The sequence below is a fragment of the Dipodomys merriami genome, unplaced genomic scaffold, assembly GCF_024711535.1.
Source record: "Dipodomys merriami isolate MVZ:Mamm:240054 unplaced genomic scaffold, mDipMer1.0.p SCAF_33, whole genome shotgun sequence".
Lineage (NCBI taxonomy): Eukaryota > Metazoa > Chordata > Mammalia > Rodentia > Heteromyidae > Dipodomys > Dipodomys merriami.
Genome location: NW_027204826.1, coordinates 16,695,442 through 16,716,689, shown reverse-complemented (window position 1 = coordinate 16,716,689; position 21,248 = coordinate 16,695,442). Strand labels below are relative to the sequence as shown.

Below are 21,248 nucleotides of genomic sequence, written 5' to 3'. Positions count from 1 at the left end.
CATCGGGGCCACCCACCCACTTTCCTGGAGAAAACACTTGTCTACTTGTCCACTGTTTACCCCTGGCCCTGGCCTCCCGCCCTTGGCCTCTGGCTTGAACACAAAAGCGGGTTGTTTGGTCCCAGGCTGGCGTTGGCTGGCAGATCACGCTGTGTAGCCAGGGCATCTGGTTTGGAAGCGGCGGGTGTGGAAGGTGCGATGTGGCGCTGCTGGTGGTGTGTGGATACTGGAAAGGGAGCTGGAGGGGCTGGACCAGCGGCTTACACTCGGGGCCTGGGCACTGTCCCTGAGCTTTTCCGCTCAAGGTGCGTGCTCTACCACTTGAATCACAGCTCCACGTCTCTTTTGGGTGGTTCATTGGAGATAAGAGTTTCAGGGATTTCTCCACTCAGGCTGGCATCTTCAGATCTCAGTCTTCCAAGTAACTGGGATTATAGGCGTGAGCCACGGCGCCTGGCCAAGAACTGTTTCCTGTCACCTCCTCTGGTGGCTCGGAAGCTGCCCAGGGAAGACAGTGACAGTATTCAGCCACTGGATACTTGGGGAGGGCTTTCCTTCATGCTGGGCGCTGTGAGCAGTCCCAGACACAAGGAGATCTCCTGCTCTAGGTGATTGAAGTCAATTACCTGGTGATTGACTTCAGTGCATTTGTCAGCCAAGGCCGGGCAGAGCCTCAGTGGTATCCCGGGTCCCTTCTTTTGCCTAACCCTACACGTCCTGTCTGCTAACATGTCTGGTTGGGTGATCTTTTAAAATACATATGGTGTTGTTCATCCTCCATTTCCCAACTCCCCTTCTCTGTTTCAGTCTCCCGAGTACTGAATTACACAGGTGTGTGCTACCACGCTTGGCTCCTGAAACAGTCTAATGAAGAGTGTCTTGAGCCAGACGCCGGTGGCTCATACCTGTAAATCCCAGCTACTTGGAAGGTTGAGACCAGGAGGGTCTCAATTTGAGGATAGTTTGGGCAGAAAAGTTCCTCAGACCCTTTCTCAACCCATAGATGGATGAAGTGGTGCAGGTCTGCCTCTCAAGCTGGGATGGAGATCTGGGAGGATCGAGGTTCCAGACCAGCCTCGGCAGAGACTCCGTCTCTACAAAAGAGCAGTGAGACCATCTTTCAAAAACAACCAGCAGTCGGATGATGGTGGCTCATCCTTGTCATCCTAGCTACTCAGGAGGCTAAGATCTAAGGATCACAGTTTGAAGCCAGCCTGGACAAGAAAAGTCCTTGAGATTCTTATCTCCAATGAACCCCCTGGAAAAGCTGGACGTAGAACTGTGGCTCAAGTGGTAGAGTGTCAGCTTCAGAGAAAAAGCAAGGGGCATTGCCCAGGCTTTGAGTTCAAGTCCCAGTCTAGGCACAGTAAATAGATAAATAAAAACAGGGCTGGAGGCATGGCTCAGCAGTGGTAGGGCACCTTGCCCAGCCAGTGGAAGGCCCTGAAATCAGAACTCCAGTGTGGGTGTGGGTTTCCACACCGGCTCCGGGGCTGACGTGTGGCTTGCTCTTCGGTTTTCATGTTGCTGGGCCGACTGGGGCATCGCTATTAAAATCATTTATTTGTAGACAGATTGTACTTGGGTAAGCAAGGCATCAGGCCACACACGCTGCTCACTTCCTTGCCATTGTAGACGGCTTCTTTCCTGAGACAAGGGCAGACATTTGTTGTTACCTCGGAGACCTGAGGGCCCACGAGTTCTAAAATATTTTGTTTGGAATCTTTACAGAGACTGGCGGCTGATTCCTTTTTTGGTCTTTTTGCGGTTGCTAATGCCACTGCTCTGCCTTATTGCAAATGTCACTCCCATGCAGGGTTCAGAGGTGCAGAGGCCTGAAACCAGAAGTCCAGGGTCTTCCCCTGTGGGCATTTGTCATTCTGATTGGGTTTAACCAGAAAGAAGCTGAGCCAATGTAGGCCCCCTCCAGCCGGGCACAGACAGAAACTGTTAGCAACTCCAAGCTGGCCAAGCCGATACATGACACACACACTCGAGTGTGTCTGCTTCTGAATGAGCTTTAACATCTTTATTTGAAGCATCTCATTGATTCATTTGTGAGACGTACGTGTGTAGGGTCGTTGGAGATAGCGTCTCACCGACTTTCCAGGTCAGGTTGGTTTCAAACCTCAGTCCTCAGATCTCGGCCTCCTGGGTATCCAGGATTACAGCTGTGAGCCGCCAGCACCTCGCCTCTTACATATGTCAGTAACGTTTATTTATTTACTTGCATGATCTGTCAGCAGCTGTGCAAGCGGCTGCGCTAGGACAGAGCAGTTCATGCATGCGATGCATCTCCGCCAGGGTCCCCGCTTTCATGACTCTCTCCCACAGCCTTTGTTCTTTACAAAATTCTTTTCTTGTTTGTTTTCACGGTGCTGGGCACTGGAATCCAGCCAGGGTTGCAGCTTGCTAAGCCGGCAAGCATTCTGCCCCTGAGCCCGAGCCACACCCACCCCAGGTTTTGGAGGCGGGGCCCCAGACCCCCCCCATACCACGTCTGCCCAGCCCAGTAGTTCAGCCCCGCCCCCAGCACCTAAACCACGCCCCCACGAGCGAGGCCACGCCCCCGTCAGCTCAGTCCCACCCAGACGCTCAGTTCTGCCCCCGTCGGTACAGCCACGCCTCCAGCAAAGTCTGCCCCGCCCCCAGCATGGAGACCACGCCCCTACGTCGCGGCCACGCCCCCAGGCCAGCCACGCCCCGAATCGTCTCGGTGCCGCCTCCAAGCCCGCCTCTGACTGGTCTGGGTGGAGCCAGTGGGCGGGGCTGAGCGGCCGTATTTATTCCGGTCCGGAGCCGAGCCGCAGCGAGAAGCCGTCTCGCAGCCCGTCGGCCGGTGAGTCCCGTCGTCCTGTCCCGTGCGGGTGTCCGCGAGCATGCCGGGGCCCCGCGTGCTGGCCGCGCTGTGCGGCGCGCTGCTCTGCGCCTGCGGCCTCCTGGCCGACTCCGGTAGGTGCCCGCGCCGCTTTCCGGCCGCTCGGAAGTTCTCTCGGGGCGCCTCCCGCCCCCCTCCCACGGGGCGGGCGCCTCCCCCTCCCCCCACGGGGCGGGCGCCTCCCCCACCCCCCTCCCCCCACGGGGCGGGCGCCTCCCCCACCCCCCCCTCCCAGGGGGCGGGGCACCTCCCATCCCCCCTCCCCCTCCCACGGGGCGGGGCACCTCCCACCCCCCTTCCACGGGGCGGGCACCTCCCCCATCCCATGGGGTGGGGCACCTCCCACCCCCCCTCCCACGGGGCGGGCACCTCCCCCGTCCCCCCTCCCACGGGGCGGGCACCTCCCCCCTCCCATGGGGCAGGCACCTCCCACCCCCCCTCCCACGGGGCGGGCACCTCCCCCGTCCCCCCTCCCACGGGGCGAGCACCTCCCCCCTCCCACGGGGCGGGGCACCTCCCACCCCCCCTCCTACGGGGCGGGCACTTCCGCCCTCCCCCCTCCCACGGGGCGGACAGCTCCCCCTCCCCCCACGGGGCGGGGCACCTCCCATCCCCCTCCCACGGGGCGGGCACCTCCCCCTTCCCCCTCCCACGGGGCGGACACCTCCCCCTCCCCCCATAGGGCGGGTGCTTCCCACCTCACCCCCCCCAATCCCATGGGGCAGGGCGCCTCTCTTCCAGCCTGGGGGGAGGAGGAGGCGGGGGAGGGAGGGAGGGGGGCGCCCGCGGCCCCCCCCCCAGCAGGGCTGGGACCCACACGAGCCTCACATACACAAAGGACGGACCTCTCTTTTCCTGTCTGTGAAATGAGGCCGTTGGACTCCATCTGGAAGATTCGGGGCTCCCCGCCCCCCCCACCTCTGACCCCCAGCCCATCGCGCTAGGCGGGGGCTGGGGTCGGCGAGGGGCAGCCCGGGGCCGGGAGGACCTTGGGGAGCCGCCAGGCAGGGTCCGGGCCCGGCGGACAGCTGGGCCTGGCTGCAGTGGGCAGCGCCAGAGAGGGCGCAGCAGGACCCAGCTCTGCCACCCCGCTCAAGTCGAAGCCTGCCTGTCCTCACGGCCACCCCGGAAAGATGGTGTCCAAGGCCCTGCCCCCCTCCCCGCCCCTCTGCCTGTACCAGGCCCTGAAACCCCAGTGCGGATTCTAGAGGGGAGGTGGGGAGGCAGGGGGGCTGAGCTGAGTTGGGAAGCCCGGGGTCTGTCCCCTCCCAGATGCCCTGCCCCCCATCTGTGCCAGCCCCCCACCCCCCACCAAGTCTGTCCAGGCCCCAGGGATGGAGGACAAGTTTCCCTCTTCCCTTTTCCCTGGGGGCTGTTTGTTGTCCCTGGAGAGAGAGCGTGCCTTTGCGCCGGAGCCGGGGGAGCCCTGGTTGGGCCTCAGCCTAGGCGCTGTCTGAGGTCTGCCAGGTCGGGGGAGGGATTAACCTGCTATTTAAAGTCAGTGACTAATAGCTCTCTGGGAGCTGCCTTAAGCTCCCCAGGCCCCTGGCCTGGGCAGGGGGGCGGGGATCTTACCGGCCCATCCTCATTAGTGCGGCTTGCCTGAGGTACATGGGGACGTGGGGACCTACTTCCAGCCCAGGATGGTGATGGGGTGGGCGTGGGGGGGAGCATGGGGCCCCTGTCAGCCTTGGTGTGGGCTCTGGGGTGCTAAGACCAGCCAGGGGGGCTGCCCACCTGAAGGCTGCTTGCTGCTCACTGGTTGAACCCCAGATCAAGGGTCTGGGGTCCAGCAGGAGAGAGGGGGGTGGGCTTCTGGGGGGGGGCTCCTGTTTGGGCACAGGGATGGGATGGGGTTTGAGGGCAATGACACTACAGCTTGTCCTGTGTTCTCCAAACCTTGGAGAACCTGGAAGCCTTGGTCTCCCCGTCCCCCCCCCCCCCTTAGCCACTATTGGAGGTGGCTCTCAAGTTCTGCTTGTCTCCTTCCTCCTGACCCCTCCTGTCCCCATTCCCTAGGGGGCTGGGTGGCGACTACCCCTTCTCTGCAGGTGAGCTTTTCACCCTTCTCTCCCAGGATGGGGCAGGCTTCCTACTCATACCCAGGGAGTGTGTGTGTGTGTGTGTGTGTGTGTGTGTGTGTGTGTGTGTGTGTGTGTGTGTGTGTGTGTGTGTGTGTGTGTGTGTTTTCTTTCTTTCTTTCTTTCTTTTTTGGTCCGGTCGTGGGGCCTGAACTCTGGGCCTGGGCGCTGTCCCTCAGCTCTTCAGCTCAAGGCTAGCGCTCTACCACTTGAGCCACAGCACCACTTCCGGCATTTTTCTTTTTGCTTATGTGGTGCTGAGGAATCGAACCCAGGGCCTCAGGCATGCAAGGCAAGCGTGCTACCACTGAGCCACCTTCCCAGCCCGTGTGTGTTTTCTTGATGGTGCTGGGGTGGCCCAGGGAGGGGCAAAGCTCTGATCCGAGGGGGTGAAGCCGGTGGTGAGCTCTGAGTGGATCCCTCCTACCTGTCCGCAGGATTTACACTCTGAACTTCCCTCCCAGAGGCCCCCCTGCCCTGGCCTCAGCCCACCATGCTCTCATAGGCTCTGCTTCCCATGTGTCTGTTTTTCTCCAGAATGTTCCTCCTTCCTCAGCCCTGCCCCGCCCCCAGTCTGTCTTTTAGACCCAGCTCCCGTGTCCTCTGGTCTGTGGGCTCCCGACAGTGGTCCCGTGTTCGTCCGCCAGCTGGCCGTCCTCCTTCCGGCTGCCTCCGGCCTGGTGAGGGTGCCGCCTCCCGGGCGGGGTGCGGGCGGGCTGACGGGTCTGCGCTGCCTTGCAGGGGACTTCTGTGACCCCAGTCTGTGCCTGCACGGCGGGACCTGCTTGGCCGGCCACGAGGGCACCCCTTTCTACTACTGCCTCTGTCCCGACGGCTTCACGGGCCTCACCTGCAATGAGACGGAGACAGGTAGGGGCCCCGCCGGGGCCAGGCCTGCGCCGCCTCCCAGACCCCCGCCGTCCCCAGCGCCCCTTCCCAGGAGACCCCTCGCTTCTGAGTGACTTCCCGTGGCCGTGGCCTCAGCAGGCAGGCCGGGGGAGGGGGGAGCGCCCCTCACCTGCCCGTCTCCTCCTCGGCTCCAGGTCCCTGCTCCCCGAACCCCTGTCACCACGACGCGGAGTGCCAGGTGGCCCGGGACGATCTCCGAGGGGACGTGTTCACCTCGTACGTGTGCCGGTGCCCGCGGGGCTACTCGGGCACCCACTGTGAGACCCGTGAGTGCTTACGGGGGTGGGGGGCCCTGGCTGGGCGCAGGGGGTCCCGGGGGGACTGGGAGAGGGGCGGGGAGAAGGGTCCCCCGTCCCTCCACCCTGCATTTGCCTGTGTACCTCCCTTGGGACTGTGGGCCTGGCCTGATGTCACGGGGCGGGGTGGGGTTCGGGTGACCCTGAGGTGGCGGGCCTGCTGTTACCCCGAGCCCACGGGCGGTCCAGACACCCCGGGCTGGCGTAGATCCTGAGATGCGCCTACCAGTGGGGCAGACACACACGTTCTTCATCCGTAGCTCTGCAGCTCGCTGCATCGGCCCTGGCCCAAGGTGGACCTGTGGCTTTACGGAGGCTGGGTGGAGGGAGGCTGGGTCTGGGGCTGTGGGTGGAAAGATGCAGAGCTGTGTTTCAAGACTAGTGGAGTGCGGTGGGGTCAGATAGACCGAGCTCATTTTTGGGGGGGGGGTCTGAGCAGGAATTACCCCCTCGGCCTTTCTTCCCCCAGCTCCGGGCCTGGGGTCCACCAGGCTGGATGGCCAGGGCCTGAGGCGCGGGCCGCGGCCCGGGGCGCTCACAGCCCCTCTGGCTTGTGGCCGCTTCCATTTCCCCCGAGCCACCCGTTGGTCCCACACTTGGGCCCTTGTCCCATTGGACGTGCGCCCACCTGCACCACGCCGTCACGGGTGGCTGGCGGGCCGAGGACAGGGCAGAGGAAGTAGGAGGGGCCCCGGAGAGCGGGGTGGGATCAGCTCCTGCCCAGGCTGTGCCCGCCAGCTCCGGGCACGCTTTGCATGCATTGCTGCTGCATCAGGGCTTTGGTGCCCAGCTGGCCAGGCCCCGCTCCCAAAGAGAGGATCGGAGGGGGGCCCTGGCCCAGGCCCCCACCAGAGGCCCCTCTGCTCTGTCCCCAGCGGAGCCCTGGAACCGGCAAGGGGGCCACCTGGCCGCCCAGTCCCCCTCGGCCTGCGCCGCGCCGCTGGGCATGGAGGGGGGCGCCATCGGTGACGCGCAGCTCTCCGCCTCGTCCGTGCACCTGGGCTTCCTGGGCCTGCAGCGCTGGGGCCCCGAGCTGGCCCGCCTGCGGCGCAGCGGCCTGGTCAACGCCTGGACCGCCAGCAACTACGACAAGAAGCCCTGGATCCAGGTACGCAGAGCCCAGGTGGCCTGGGCGGGCGAGAGGTGCTGGCGCCGGGGGCGGCCTCCGGGTCTGGGGGGACCACAGCAGAGCGTCAGGAGAAGGGGACGCTCAGCGGAGGAGGGCTCCCGTCCGTACCCATGGGATCTGGCCCCTTGTGCTTTCCCACCCAAAGGGAGAGGCCAGGAGAGGCAGCCCCCAGGGAGGGGTGAGGTTACCCCCGCCAGGGAGTGTCCAGCTGCCCCTCTGGCTGTCCCTCTCCGTCTGGGGTTGAAGGACCCAGGAGGTGAGGTCCACATCCCCCCCCCCCGCCCCGCTCCAGGTGAATCTGCTCCGGAAGATGCGGGTGACCGGCGTGGTGACGCAGGGCGCCAGCCGCGCGGGGACTTCCGAGTATCTGAAGGCCTTCAAGGTGGCCTACAGCCTGGACGGACGCAGGTTCCAGTTCATCCAGAATGAAGAGGGGACTGGAGACAAGGTAGCCCCGTGAGGGGCCTGGAGAAGGGTCCCGGGGTCAGCAGCCCCCCCCCCCCACCCCGGGGTCCCCCAGTGAGGCAAAGCATTCTGGGTGGGTGGCCATGAGGCGAGCTTCTCCTGGTTTCTGGAAGCAGGGAGACCCAGATTGCCCCGGGCTCGGCCTAGCGATGACACCGGAGAGGCTGGGAGCGGGGTTGTGGCGCTGGCCTGCGTTCTGGGTCTTCGGGGCGGCACACTGCGCATGAGGCACGGGCAGTACAGGTGTGGGGGGGCCGCGTTCTTGTGGGCGGCCACCGTGTCTTTCCGGATGGGCACTGCCCTCTGGGGTTGTAAGGGGATGGCCCTGCGAGGTGTATGCCCGGGCTGCTCCCGTGATGGCCAGGGCGGTGAGCGGAGGAGACCTTGGTGCTGGTCCGCCTCCAAGGCCCCGAGAAGCTCCCGGAATGGGGCCCACTCGGCCCCCGAGCTGCACCTCCAGCCCAGCCCCCTCTCTCCTCAGGAGTTCGAGGGCAACATGGACAATGACAGCCTGAAGATCAACATGTTCAAGACCCCGCTGGAGACGCAGTTCGTGCGCCTCTTTCCCGTGGCCTGCCGCCGCGGCTGCACCCTCCGCTTCGAGCTCCTGGGCTGCGAGTTGAATGGTGAGAATGGGCGCACCTCTCTGAGCCTCGCCTTCACCATGTGTGGTACCCGGGGGTCCTGAGCCACCCAGGACGTGCGCACGCACACACGCACATACACGTATGCGCACGCACACACACACATGGGGATCCCGACCCACACAGGATGCGCATGCGCACACACACGCACACACAGGGGGGGTCCTAACCCACCCAGGACACATACATGCATGCACACGCACACACATGCACACACACACGCACACATGCATGCACACACACGCACACAGGGGAGATCCTAACCCACCCAGGACACATACACGCATGCACACACAAACATGCATGCACACACACGCACACAGGGGAGATCCTAACCCACCCAGGACACAAACACACATGCACACGCACACACATGCACACACGCACACACATGCATGCACACACACGCACACAGGGGAGATCCTAACCCACCCAGGACACATACACGCATACACACATGCACACACACGCACACATGGGGGGAGTCCTAACCCACCCAGGACACATACACACATGCACACATGCACACACACACATGCATGCACACACACACATGCACACACGGGGCGACTTGCCCCTCTCCTGGGCAGTCTGCTTGGTGAAGGAGAGTTTTCTTTTTTCCTTTTTGTGCCTCTATCACGGCTCTTGACCTCAGGCCTCAAGCTTGCGTTTGGGTTTCTTGAGCATGGCTGGTACTCTACCACTTGAGCCGTGCTTCTAGTCCAGCTTTTTTTTTTTGCTGGTTTATTGGAGTTGACCTTGCAGAGTTTTCTGTCTGGACTGGCCTTGAACTGCAACCCTCCAGATCTCAGCCTTGAAGTAGCTAGGATTACAGGTGTGAGTCGCCAAGCCTGGCTGGTTTTCCAAGTATTCTCCCTCCCCTCAGCTTGGTTCCTGGGGCGGCAGTTAGTTGTGTTTTTCCGAGGGTGAGCTTGCCGACGGCAGAGAACCCGTCTGTACTGTGCAGACGAGCCTGCAGGACTCACAGGTAATGTTGGGCGAGAGCAGGTGGATGAGTGAGAGGTCCCAGCTCCACGGTACGGTGTGAGGAGCGTGGGGTAGATCCTGAGCTCCGACCCCAGCACGCAGCCCAGTCAAGACCAGCCTGGTGCGGCTCAGCGCTGGTTCTTCTTGCTGCCTCTGCAGACCAGGATGGGACAGGTTTTTCTGCCTCACCAGGAGAGCTGCCTGTTGGGTGCTCTGGAACTTTTCCCCCTTGAGCTGAGTTGTTTTTCCCTTGAAGCCACAGTGCCACCTGCTGGTCAGCGCCAGGGACCGCAGCGTGTGCCAGGGGCGGGTGAGTGCGTGCACCTCATGGCTGTGGGCGTGACTGTGGGCGTGGCTTAGGTCCAGTGTCCCAGAAATCCACTGGGGACCGATTAACTAGTTAACTGAAAGCCCGCCCCTTGGGACCCCTGACCTCATGGGATTTGCATTCTGGTAAGGGAGGCGACTCCATTCAGATCAGGAGCAAATGGTCTGAGAGCTCTGCACCCTGCTCAGCACGGGCAGGGCATTGTTTTGTGGACTGGCCTTGGGGGGAGCTTGGACGAAGCCCTGGGAAGGTATCGAACAGCCTGGAGAGCACTTTCCAGGTGGAGAATCGGCAGGTGCAAAGGTCCTGGGACATGATGGAGGATGGAAGGAAGCTTGCTGGGGCCGGAGCCAGGCAGACAGCTCACCGCGGTGGGCCATGAGCTCTATGGGCCAGCAGTATAACGCCCTCCTAGAAAATCAGACTTCCAGCCGGGCGCTGGCGGCTCACGCCCGTCATCCCAGCTACTCAGGAGGCTGAGCTCTGAGATGGAGGTTCGAAGCCAGCCTGGGGTGGAAAGTCCATGAGACTTGTCTCCAATAAACCACTCAGAAAAAGCCAGAACTGGCGCTGTGGCTCAAGTGGTAGAGTGCTGGCCTTGAACACAAGAAGGTCAGGGACCGCGCCCAGGCCCTGAGTTCAAGCCCCAGGACCAGCAAAGAAAACACAAAGTCATACTTCCAGCCCTAGACGTCTAGAAGCAGGGCTGTTTGTTTGTTTCTGGAAGACCCCGGGGGACTGAGGCACCCATGGCTGGCTGTGCACTCAGCTGGCACGGGGCAGAACTGGTGCAGACTGCAGGGAGCCCAGGCGATGGCCAACAAAAGGAGAGAAGGAGGGCAGAGAGCTCGGTGGGGCGGGGCGGGGCGGGGCAGGCTTTGGTCAGGGCTGCAGAGAGAGCTGCGTACACCGCAGGGGTCGGAGAAGCCAGGAGTTGGGGGCGCGGGGCCGCTGGGGGGTTACAGTTTTTACACCCCTGAGTGTAAGATCCTCTTTGGAATGTCTGTCCTGTCCTGTCTGGGATTTATGATGTTGACAGTCCTGCGCTTTCAGATAAGGTCAGGGGTGAGGTTTTCTTGAGCATGGGTGGGGGGCTGGGGGGAGTGTCCACAGGAGTATCCGGTGGTGGTTGGGTGCTCTGCCCCTTGGAGGCGATGAGGCGATGGCTGGAGCGGCTGCATCCTCCCACACTTGGGAGGCAGAGAGGCAGGTGACGGGCAGGAAGATAAAGCATGGCGGATGGACACTGGCTTCTCCAGGCTCCGCCCCTCCACTCAACTCCCCAGGGGAGAAACAGCCCCATGAGTGAGACACACCCCTCACCTCCGGGGAGCATCACCTCTGTTGCGGCCACACAGGTGCAGATTCGGGAGCAAACGACACATTCGTGGGCACTCTGGGTGGGCCTGGGTGAAGCAGGCCCCGCCTGCCTGGGAGCAGCCCTCGGTGTGGGTGACTGCACCCCAGAAACAGGCAAGAGCCTCTGCTAGCTACTAAGGAGGAGCCGCAGGCAGGCCTGCGTCTTAGTGAGACACCCCCCCCCATCTCCAGAACAATCCCCAAGCCCGGCGCTGGTGGCTCACACCTATAATCCTAGCTGCTCAGGAGGCTGAGATCCAAGGCTTGTGGTTTAGAGTCAGCCTGGGCAGACAGATCTGCGAGACGCTTATTTCCAGATAAGCTGCAAAAAGCCAGAACTGGAGGCGGGGCTGGCGTGGCAGAGCAGCAGCCAGGAGCAAAAGAGCCGAGGGCGTGGGGCCCCGAGTTCAAGCCTCAGCAGTCAATGAAGGGGGCGGGGCGGGGCGGGGAGCAGGGCTGGACGGTGTCTCTGGCAGCAGGGTGCTCGGGCCCGCTGGGCCTGAAGGACGGCAGCATCCCGGACAGGCAGCTCACGGCCTCCAGCAGCTACAAGACGCTGGGCCTGCGCGCCTTCGGCTGGTACCCCTTCTACGCGCGGCTGGACCGGCAGGGCAAGATCAACGCCTGGACCGCCCAGGGCAACGGGGCCAACGAGTGGTTGCAGGTGGGTGGCGCTGGAGCCGGCCGGGGACGGGCTGGGCCTGGGGAGGGGCGGGGGGGGGTGCCGGACCCCAGGAGCCCTCAGCAAGAGCCGTGTTCTCTGTGACTGTCTCCTCTTCCCACTTGCTCAGCTGTGTGAGCGGGCCATGAACTCTGGGCCTGGGCGCTGTCCCTCAGCTCTTCAGCTCAAGGCTAGCTCTCTACCACTTGAGCCACAGCGCCACTTCCGGCTTTTTTCTTTTTACTTATGTGGTGCTGAGGAATCGAACCCAGGGCCTTGTGCGTGCAGGGCAAGCGCTCTGCCACTGAGCCGCCTTCCCAGCCTGCCCCAGGCCCTTGCGTTTTGCAGGTGGAGCCTCCCTGTGTGAGAGGCTGGCCTCTGGTCCCTGGTCCTCCTTCCCCAGCCTCTCCAGTACTGGGATCGCAGCAGCTTCACGCCCACTTTGCAGAGGCCCAGGGCGGCCCCGCGGCTTCCCGCAGCGACCGACGGCGTGTCTGTTTCCCCCACAGGTGGACCTGGGCTCCCAGAAGCAGGTGACGGGCATCGTCACCCAGGGGGCCCGCGACTTCGGCCACATCCAGTACGTGGCCGCCTACAAGGTGGCCTACAGTGATGACGGCGAGGTCTGGACCGAGTACAGGGAGGCCGGGGCCACGGAGAGCAAGGTGGGCGTGTTGGGGTGCCCGGGGGCGGGGCCTGGGGCGCCCGGACTTGCCTGACACCACCTGTCCCCCCCAGGTCTTCCCTGGCAACTTGGACAACTACTCCCACAAGAAGAACGTGTTGGAGACGCCCTTCACGGCCCGCTACGTACGGGTCCTGCCCGTGGCCTGGCATAACCGGATCACCCTGCGCCTGGAGCTGCTGGGCTGCTAGCGGCCGCAGGAGGGGTGTGCGGCCGAACCTGACCTGTTTGTTGAGATGGGGTCTTGCTGACTGTCCTCTCCCAGCCCTGCTGAGTTGTGTGGCCTGCTGCCTGCCCAGCCCTCCTGTAACTCCAGGGGCTGGGGCCTGGAGAGGGGGGACCTTGCCTTCCCTCCCTCCCTCCTTCCCTCCTTCTCTCTCCTGCCCACCCTGACAAATGCCTGCACCAGCCCCCTGCCATCCATTTTCTCAGGAACCCGGGAGCAGGGTGGGCCTGGCACGGACAAGGAGGGGTGCCTGCCCCTCCCGCCCCGCCCCCAGCTCCTGGCCTGGCTCTCGAGGGGCCTCGGGTCTCCCCGGCTTCTCTGCACACCACGTTCCCGGTCCTGGGTGGCCGGCCTGGCCGCGTGGCCCCTGCCCCGGGGCGGGCGGGGGTCTCTGGGAGCCGAGGCGACGCCCCGGGACCCGCGGCCCGGGCGCTGCTGGCTGCACACTGCAGGGCCCGCGGGCATTTCTGGAAATACATTTCTACCCTCCCGAGCCGTGCGCGCTCCTTCTTGGCCGGTGAAGCCCCTGACTCACCCCCCGGGCCTGCAGCTGCCCCCGCCGGGCGCGGGCGCCCCGAGGACCCCGGGGACCCCACGCCGCAGGCTCTGCCACTTCTGCAAAGGGAATGGCGCGAAGCTCGAAGAGACCAAGCACCGGGCGCTTTCACGCCACGGGACCTGGCGTGTGTGTGTGTGCGCGTGCATGCGTGTGTGCATGCGCATGTGGAAATGGGGTCTCGCTCCCTGGGCCTGCCCGGCCGTGGGGCCCCTTGGGCAGAGCGGGCTGCTGTTGGCTGGAGGTGGCGGGCAGGGCACAGGGCTGGGGGGGAGGGGTTCCCTGGCGGGCAGGGCTGGGGGGGGAGGGGTTCCCTGGCGGGCACCTCGGCCGGCTCCCTGCTCTTGTGATGGTAGCTTGAGGGGAAACTCACAGGCTGGGAAAGGGGTGAATGAAAACACCCCATCTTCAGGTTGGACCCCGATGAAACTGAGGCACACGGGCGGTGGAAGGGCGGCGGGCGGACGGGCGCCAGGCACCGGAAGCTCCCGTCCTCGGCCAGCGCCTGGCGCCAGGGCCCCGCTGGGCAGGGCTGGGGTCAGCGGCCAGGAAGGAGCGACGCAGGCGGCCGCCCCCCCCCCCCCCCCCCCGCTTCCCTCCCTCCTGGGACGCTTGTTCCTCCCACCCCGGCCCCGCCCCTTCTCTGGCCCCCTTGGGGACCAGCATCCTTCCCAGCATGCCTCTCGGCTGCCCCCCCCATCAGTTCACTGAGGCTGGCCAGGCCTGGAGTCCAGAGTTGCCTCCCTGGGTGTTTTGGTGGGCGGGGATCACAGGCCCCAGGAACCCCGGGGCTCCCTGCTGCTGCTACGGCCTCAAAGCCAGAAGTGGTTTGGTCCCTGGCGTGAATCCCCTCATCTTGGTCCATCACCCCCCGGTTTGCTTTTCCTGAGCTAAGTCCCGAGGGCTAGCGTGGACCTAGCTGCCACCTGCACCTCCACCCACGTATTTTTTGGGTCGGTTGTGGGGCTTGAACTCAGGGCCTGGGCTTTGTCACTGAGCTCTTTTGCTCAAGGCTAGTGTTCTGCTACTCTGAGCCACAGCACCACTTAGTGGTTCATGGGAGATGAGTCTCTTAGACTTTCCTCCTCCTCTCCCCCCCCCCCAAACCTGGTTTTGAACCAGGATCCTCGTATCTCAGCCTCCTGAATAGCTAGGGTTGCAGGCGTGAGTCCCTGGTGCCCGGCCAGACTCTTCCTTGCTCCTGGTTTCAGAATGTTGGGGTGATTAGGAGCTCCAAGTCTCAAGTCAGACAACCTGAGTTCAAATCTTGTCTGTGAGCAACTTGGAGCAATGCCCTGAAACTCCCCGGAGAGTATAAATGACAAGATCGGTTCCACAGAAGGGACACAAGCCAAGCCCCCTCCACAGAAGGGACACAGGCATCGGCCTAAGCCCCGGCTGGCGTCCTGGCTGACTCCCAAAGAGAGGCCCCGGTCCCCAAGAAGTGGCTGTGGGGAGCCCTGCATGAGGGCCCCACCTCGGGGACCCCAGTCCTCACTCCCCCCTCCCAACTCTGCCCCCAGATGTGGCTGCAGTCAGGCAGGGCAGGGTCTGGGGATGGCACCGACTGCCAACGCTGCCCTGGTGGGAGAGGCATGTTCCTTTAAGGGGCCGGGGGAGAAGGGGGGAGCGTGTGCTTCCTCCCACCATGCAAGACCCCCGTGGGGAGCCAAGGAGCTGGCGGGGTGCTGGGTGCACAGCTGGGGTCGGGGGTCCGGGGTCTGACAGTCCCGCCTCACCGCTCGGGGGTCTCCCGGGCAGGGTGGAGGGACCCAGGGCACCGAGTTGGGGCACAAGCCATACAGAGCGTGGGGTCTGGTGACCCTGCTGGTCGTGACCCCGCGGAGCTCCCGGCAGCCACGCCGAGTCCTTGTCCTAGCGAGACGTGGGTGCCGGGGCTTTGCGCCGCGCGTGGCCCTCCCCTCCCTCGCCCCCAGCCCAACACTTGCCTGGTGGGGAGGCAATGTCCTTGCCTCAGTTTCCCCAGCTGTGAAGAGGTGTCTACTGGGGCTGCTTCTGTCCTAAGGGGTCCACCAGGAGGGCGACAGACCTTTGTCCACTGTTTAAAAATAAGATAGAGGGGCTGGGCAGGTGGCTCAGTGGTCGAGTGCTCGCCTTGAGCTGAAGAGCTGAGGGACAGCGCCCAGGCCCAGAGTTCAAGACCCATGACTGACAAAAAAAAACAAGATAGAAAGCAAAAAATCCTCTGGGGATGTGGCTCAAGGGATAGAGCACCTGTCCCAGCAAGTGGAACACTGCTTTTCACCTGGGCATTGGGGAGGAACGAGGGCCTTGCACATGCTCAGTACAAACATTACCATGCACACCCCCTGCCTGGCTCAGGTGTGTGTGTGTGTGTGTGTGTGTGTGCGTGCGTGCGCGCGTGCGCACGCATGCGTGCCAGTCTTAGGGTTTGAACTCAGGGCCTAGGTGCTGCTTTTACATTATTATTATTATTATTTTGTTTTTTGCTCAAGGCCAGTGCTGTACCACTCAAGTCACAGCTCCCTTTCTGCCTTTCTGGTGGTGAATTGGAGATAACACTCTCAGATTTTTCTGCTTTGGCTGGCTTTGAACTGCCATCCTCAGACCTCAGCCCCCCGAGAAGCTACGACTTTTGGCATGAGCCACCTGCCTCCAGCTTGTGTTTTGTTTTTGAGACAGTGTCTGGCTAATCCCTTGGCCCTGGCTGGCCTTGGCCTCCAGATCCTCCTCCCGCCACCACCTGTGTAGCTGGGATTAAAGACGCATATCACGGCACCTGGCTGAAATACTATTTTGACCTTGACTTGAGAACTACGTGTCCCGTGAGATAAAAAGCAAGTTCCACCTTGCGACCCTCCCCGCAGACACTTCTGGAATGTACACGTTTCTCAGGGCGGGACCTATTTTGACACACACACAATGCACCTGCTATTTTTTCCAATCCAGTCTGGTCTCGAGACCTCTCCCTGTCAAACCTGCTGTGGACTGTTTTCCTCTCCTCCGTGGTTAATTCCTCCGGGGGAGTCCGCCTTCCCAGGATTCCGACCTGGCCACGACATGGTCGCCTGCCTGTCCGGTGCTGCTGCTCCTGCCGCTGTCCCCACAGGCCTGCGTCTCCCGCTTGCCCTTCCACAATGGCTTCTGCTACAGCGGCACCCGAGGCTGGGACCCGGGCAGCAGCCCTGGGACCAGTGAGTCCCGGCCTCCTGCTGTGATGTGTGGGTTCTGGGCTGGGGTGGGGGCCCAGGGTCCCCTGAGGACGGCTTAAGACTTGTTTAAGCTTTTCCCCACACTCTGCCTCTTTTCCTTTCTGTTATCAGTCGTAGGGCTTGAACTCAGGGCCTGGGCGCTGTCCGTGAACTCTTTTGCTCAAGGCTAGCACTCTATACCACTTGCAGCCAAAGTGCCACTTCTGACGTTTTCTAGGAGTGGCGATGAGGGTCTCACAGGCTTTCCTGCCTGGGCTGGCTTGGAACCATGATCCTCAGATCTTAGCCTCCTGAGCAGCCAGGATGACAGGCGTGAGCCATGGGTGCCGGGCCCCCACATTGCCCTTTTTTTTTTATGGGTCGTGGGGCTTGAACTCTGGGCCTGGGCGCTGTCCCTCAGCTCTTCAGCTCAAGGCGAGCGCTCTACCACTTGAGCCACAGCGCCACTTCCGGCTTTCTGGTGGTTTATTGGAGATAAGAGTTTCACAGACTTTCCTGCCTGGGCTGGCTTTGAACTGTGATCCTCAGATCTCAGCCTCCTGAGCAGCTAGGATGACAGGCATGAGCCATGGGTGCCTAGCTCCCACCCTGCTACTTAAAGACGGGCTTCAGTGCCACATTCCACAGCCACATAAAGTGGACCTGAAAGTCAGCCCTGCCACCAGCTGGGTGGCGTTGGGCAGGAGACATACAGATCCAGAGCCCGTGAGCCCGTGGTTGGTGTTAAGAGGAGGCTCGGCGTCTCCTGGTCCTGCCATTGTTGGTGGCTCTTGCTGGGAGGCCGACTGGCCTCCGTGGGCCTGGCAGGTGAGCGGAGTATGTGGTGAGGCCAGTAGGAATGGTAGAGGCCGCCCCCGGGGGGGGGGAGGGTAACCTGGGCAGGTTCCCACATGCACTGGTCCAGGCACACAGAGACCCCAGCGGTGTCCCTGGGGAACAGCTGTCACCTCTCCCTGCACCTGGGCGGGGCAGTGCCTCGGGCTAGGGCTTGGGAGGGCCTTGACCGTGTGCAGCAGCCCCCACCTGTTCCCCCGCCTCTCCCTCAGGCCTCTTCAGTAGGGTGAAGTGGGTAGTGGAGACCCCTGAGGGGACCCTGTTCACCCATCCAGGGGCCGGGGTGATCCTGCCCTGCCGCTACCGCTACGAGCTGGCCCTCGCCTCCGCCAGGCCCGTGCGTGTCAAATGGAAGCTGTTGGAGACTGGAGCCCCTGAGCACGATGTGCTGGCTGCCACCGGCCACAGGCAGCGCTCCTTCGGGGCCTCCCGAGGTGGAGCAGGACTGTGGCGGGACACGGTGCGGGAGGTATCTCTGGAGCCCCGGGAGGATTCGGGGCGCTACCACGGTGAGGTCACGGAGGCTGGAGGGCCAGAGTGGCCTGGTGGAGCTGGAGGCCCTGACCGGGCACGGGGTGAGGAGAGGCCCGGAGGGACCACCCAGACCCGGCCAGGGGTGGTGGCTCGGGTCTGTGGTCCCGGCTGGCTACTGGGTGGGGAGGATCACCGTGTGAGGCCAGCTCAGGCAAAACATTAGCAAGACTCCCAACTCCACCCACTAGCTGGGCATGGCGGCTCCACGGTTCGAGTCCTAGTTATCCGGGAGCCGGGAGGCCATCGGTAGGAGGATCAGGGTTGAAGGCTGATGTGTAAGACTGTACTTAAAAAAAGATTAAAACAAAAAAGTAGCTGGGGACATGGTTCCAATGGTTGAGCACCAGACCGGGCCGCCAGGAGGGAGGAGGGGGGAGGTGGAGGGGATGGGGGAGGGGGGAGGGAGGAGGGAGGAGGGGGCAGGGAGGAGGGGGGAGGTTGCTGCCCGTGCCCTCCCTACCTCCCTTCCCCCCACAGCTCTGTCTTTCCCTGACGCTGGGCGTCTCCCATGGAAAATCATTGCATTTTCCTAAGAAACGACCACATTAGTAACCACACGAGCGGCTGGCGATGCCACCGCTGGCGACGCCGCCGCTGCGGCCGGTGGGTCTGGCAATCCCATCAGTCTGGACCCATTCAGTCAACCTGGAAATTCAAACACCAGCCCAGAAAGAGGAAAATTCCAGAACGGTTCGAAAAAGCCAAACTGAATTTCCTGCCGATTGGGGGGGGGAGGAGGGGGGCAGGGAGGGCGGTGCGCTGGGGCCGCGGGCAGGAAGTCCAGTCTGCCTGGAGTTCCCGGGTCTGGAGGAGGCCTTGAGCGGTGGGGAGGGGCTGGCGGGAGCCCTTTGCAGGAGTGGGGGGGGGTTCTAGGTCTCAGGCCCCGTCTCAGCCTGGGAGCCAGGTGCTGGCTCTTGGAGACAATCACCCGCCCTTTGCTGAGGTTCTGCAGCTGCGCTGAGTTCGCCAGGCCGGGACACCTGCTGACGGCCTAACTATCTTAACAGGCCAGGGCCTGCCTCCCGGACGCAGGCTCAGAGCCCGCACGGCCCCGGCAGGCCTCTCCCCGAAGGGCCTCTCCCCGCCCCCCCACGCCCCTCCACCGCCCTCCTTCCTCCCTTCCCGGCGTGGTCTTTCCCTACCAGTCCTCACGGGGGCGCTACCGGCTCACGTTCCTCAAGGCCCAGGAGTTCTGCCAGGGTGGCTTCCTTCCAGCAGCTCTTCCGGGCCTGGGAGGCTGGGCTGGACGGGTGCAGCGCGGGCTGTCGGACGCGCCCACGCGGTACCCCATCATGCTGCCCTGGCCGCCCTGCGGGGACCCGGGCCTGGCCCCCCGGAGTGCGCAGCTAGGGACTCCGACACCTGCACCGCTGCTTCGCCCCGGCCCTCAGGGGTGAGTCCTGCGGCCCTGGTGGCCCTCGGTTTGGTGGGGACCGGCCTGGAGTGATTCCACCCCTAGGGGGAACCCCAGACCACTCATCACCCTCCGGGAGGAGGGACTGTGGCAGGTACTAGAGAAGGGATAGCATCTCCCAGCCTGTGACTGGAGAGGGGGTCGGTTTTATGTTCTTTCTCTAGAGCTAATTTGCCTCTTGTGGTAACTGGGGTGTTACCCTAAGGGAAGGTTACCCCCCCATAGTCGCTGTAGATGTCCACCGCGGGGTGGCTCTCTGGTCTCAGCCGTCATGGCCTGCCTGGCACAGGCATCGTGCAGGCCCGGCCTGCTCCGGCTGCCCCCACCGTACACCCCACGTTCCCTCAGCACCCCAGAACGCTGACCCTGACGGAGGCCAGGGAGGCCTGCCGGGAAGGCGGGCGCCCGCACAGACAGGGTGGGCCAGCTCTTTGCCGCTTGGACGTCCGGCGGCCTGGACGCTGCGGGCCGGCTGGTGGACGACCCCGTCGCTCACCCCGCCCCGACTGCGGGCTCCCGAGCCTGGGGTCCGGAGCTTCGGCTTCCCGCACCCTCAGGGCCGGTCCTGCCGTGTCTACTGTGGCCCAGCTGGCCAGGCGCCGGCCGCGGACGCCTTCCCTTTCGTTTGTGCGCACGTGGGCTTGAACCCAGGGCCTGGGCTTCTGTGCTCAAGGCGAGCGCTCTACCACAGCGCCACTGCCCGCTTTCTGGTGGGTCACTGGGGACGAGAGTCTCACAGACTCTCCTGCCCCAGCCGGGCCTTCAACTGCATTGCGATCCTCCGCTCTCGGCCTCCTGAGTAGCTAGGATGACTGGCGCGGGCCGCCGGTGCCCAGAGCCCAGAGGCTCCGAGAGGGCTGCTCCGTGCCGTGCGTGACGCTGACCTCTGGCAGCGTACAGTAACTGGTGGTCAGCCCTCGGCCCGCAGGGGTGAGGCATGGGGGTGAGCCCTCCCCTCCCCTCCTCCTCTTCTGCTCCTGGGGAGTCCGGGTTTTGCTGTCCCGTTTGCGGTGTGGCCTCTCGCGAGTGCACCTTTCCTGGAAATAAACGGTGCTGCGTCTCTTCCCCCAGCCCGGCCTCCGTCCGCCTCTGTCTCCCTCAGCCGCCGTCCCTGGCTTCACAGACGGCCTGGTCAGTGCTGGGAAGCTGAGCCACCCGCGTGTAAGAGTGTGTGCGCGTGTGCAAAGCCCAGCGCGGTGTCATGGGAGGCCGGAGAACCCCTTGGCCTCCAACAGGACTAAGCAGGGTTCCTTGTTCTCAGCGCGTCTGTGCCTTGTCTTTCCGATTTCCCCGCTTTGGCCTCCGTTTACCCTCTGCCTCCTCTCAGGTGGGCGAGCGAGGTGAGAACGCAGATGCGAACGAGGGTGGTGGTCGGAGAGCTCTCTCCGTTGCTTCTGTTGCGCTTTTGAGACAGGGTCTCGCGGTGAAGCTCCACACGGGTCTCAGGCTCCCGAGTTCTGGGATTCCAGGCATGCACTACCGCACCCAGCTCTTGTGGACAGCCGGTTCACTTGTAAATCCACCTTCGCACTCCCCCTCCTTGACTTATACACAGGCACAAACACGTGTGATTGCACACACGTGCTCACGGACTCACGGGCTCAGGCCCCCTCCGACGCGATCGCTGTAGCGTCCACCACACACAGCAGAGCCCACAGGACTCACACCCCAGGCTGGGTGCTCTGATCAAAACCATGTCCCCCATATTCCCCTCCCCCCCCAGGACCCAGGTCATGGTGTTTTTTTCCTTTAAAAAAAGAGAGAGAGAGAGAGATCTCCTCCAATGTCTTTATTATTTATAATTATCATAATCTTTAGTTTTCCAAAAATATAAATAGGTGCATGGAACACTGGTGCCTGCACTGTCCCGGGGGAAGGGGGGTGGTGAACTCCCCGGGGAGGAAGTGGCCTTACCCAGCCCTGCTGAGAGAGGGAGAGAGGGAGAGAGAGAGAGAGAGAGAGAGAGGGAGGGAGGGAGGGGAGACCCCTCCAAGGTGGCAGGAGCTGGAATAGGGGCTCCGAGGGAGGACCCCCCCAGGCGGCCCACACCCCTCTGACGGCTGCCAGC

The 21,248-nt window shown here is 63.2% G+C and overlaps 2 protein-coding genes across 3 annotated transcripts; both read left to right on the top strand.

Annotated features, from left to right (window-relative positions):
• The first annotated feature begins 2,809 nt into the window (after positions 1-2,809).
• Mfge8 (milk fat globule EGF and factor V/VIII domain containing) lies at positions 2,810-13,141 on the top strand. 2 transcript variants are annotated; one of them, XM_070043221.1, is made up of 9 exons: positions 2,810-2,952; positions 5,701-5,829; positions 6,003-6,134; positions 7,040-7,272; positions 7,586-7,741; positions 8,240-8,384; positions 11,553-11,740; positions 12,247-12,402; positions 12,476-13,141. In XM_070043221.1, exons 1-9 carry the CDS (start codon positions 2,880-2,882, stop codon positions 12,611-12,613), a joined length of 1,350 nt encoding a protein of 449 aa, XP_069899322.1. In that variant the 5' UTR covers positions 2,810-2,879; the 3' UTR covers positions 12,614-13,141. The 2 variants fall into 2 exon arrangements, with proteins under 2 accessions (XP_069899322.1, XP_069899323.1); XM_070043222.1 differs by having other exon boundaries at positions 2,811-2,952; positions 11,556-11,740.
• Positions 13,142-15,523: 2,382 nt separating this feature from the next.
• On the top strand, positions 15,524-20,589 carry Hapln3 (hyaluronan and proteoglycan link protein 3). Its single transcript, XM_070042673.1, is given in 13 exon segments — positions 15,524-15,547; positions 16,227-16,380; positions 17,445-17,754; positions 17,756-17,789; positions 18,885-18,964; positions 18,966-19,027; positions 19,030-19,097; positions 19,099-19,169; positions 19,519-19,579; positions 19,581-19,696; positions 19,698-19,803; positions 20,283-20,311; positions 20,508-20,589. Coding segments are annotated over 13 exon segments (1,197 nt in total).
• The last annotated feature ends 659 nt before the right edge of the window (positions 20,590-21,248 follow it).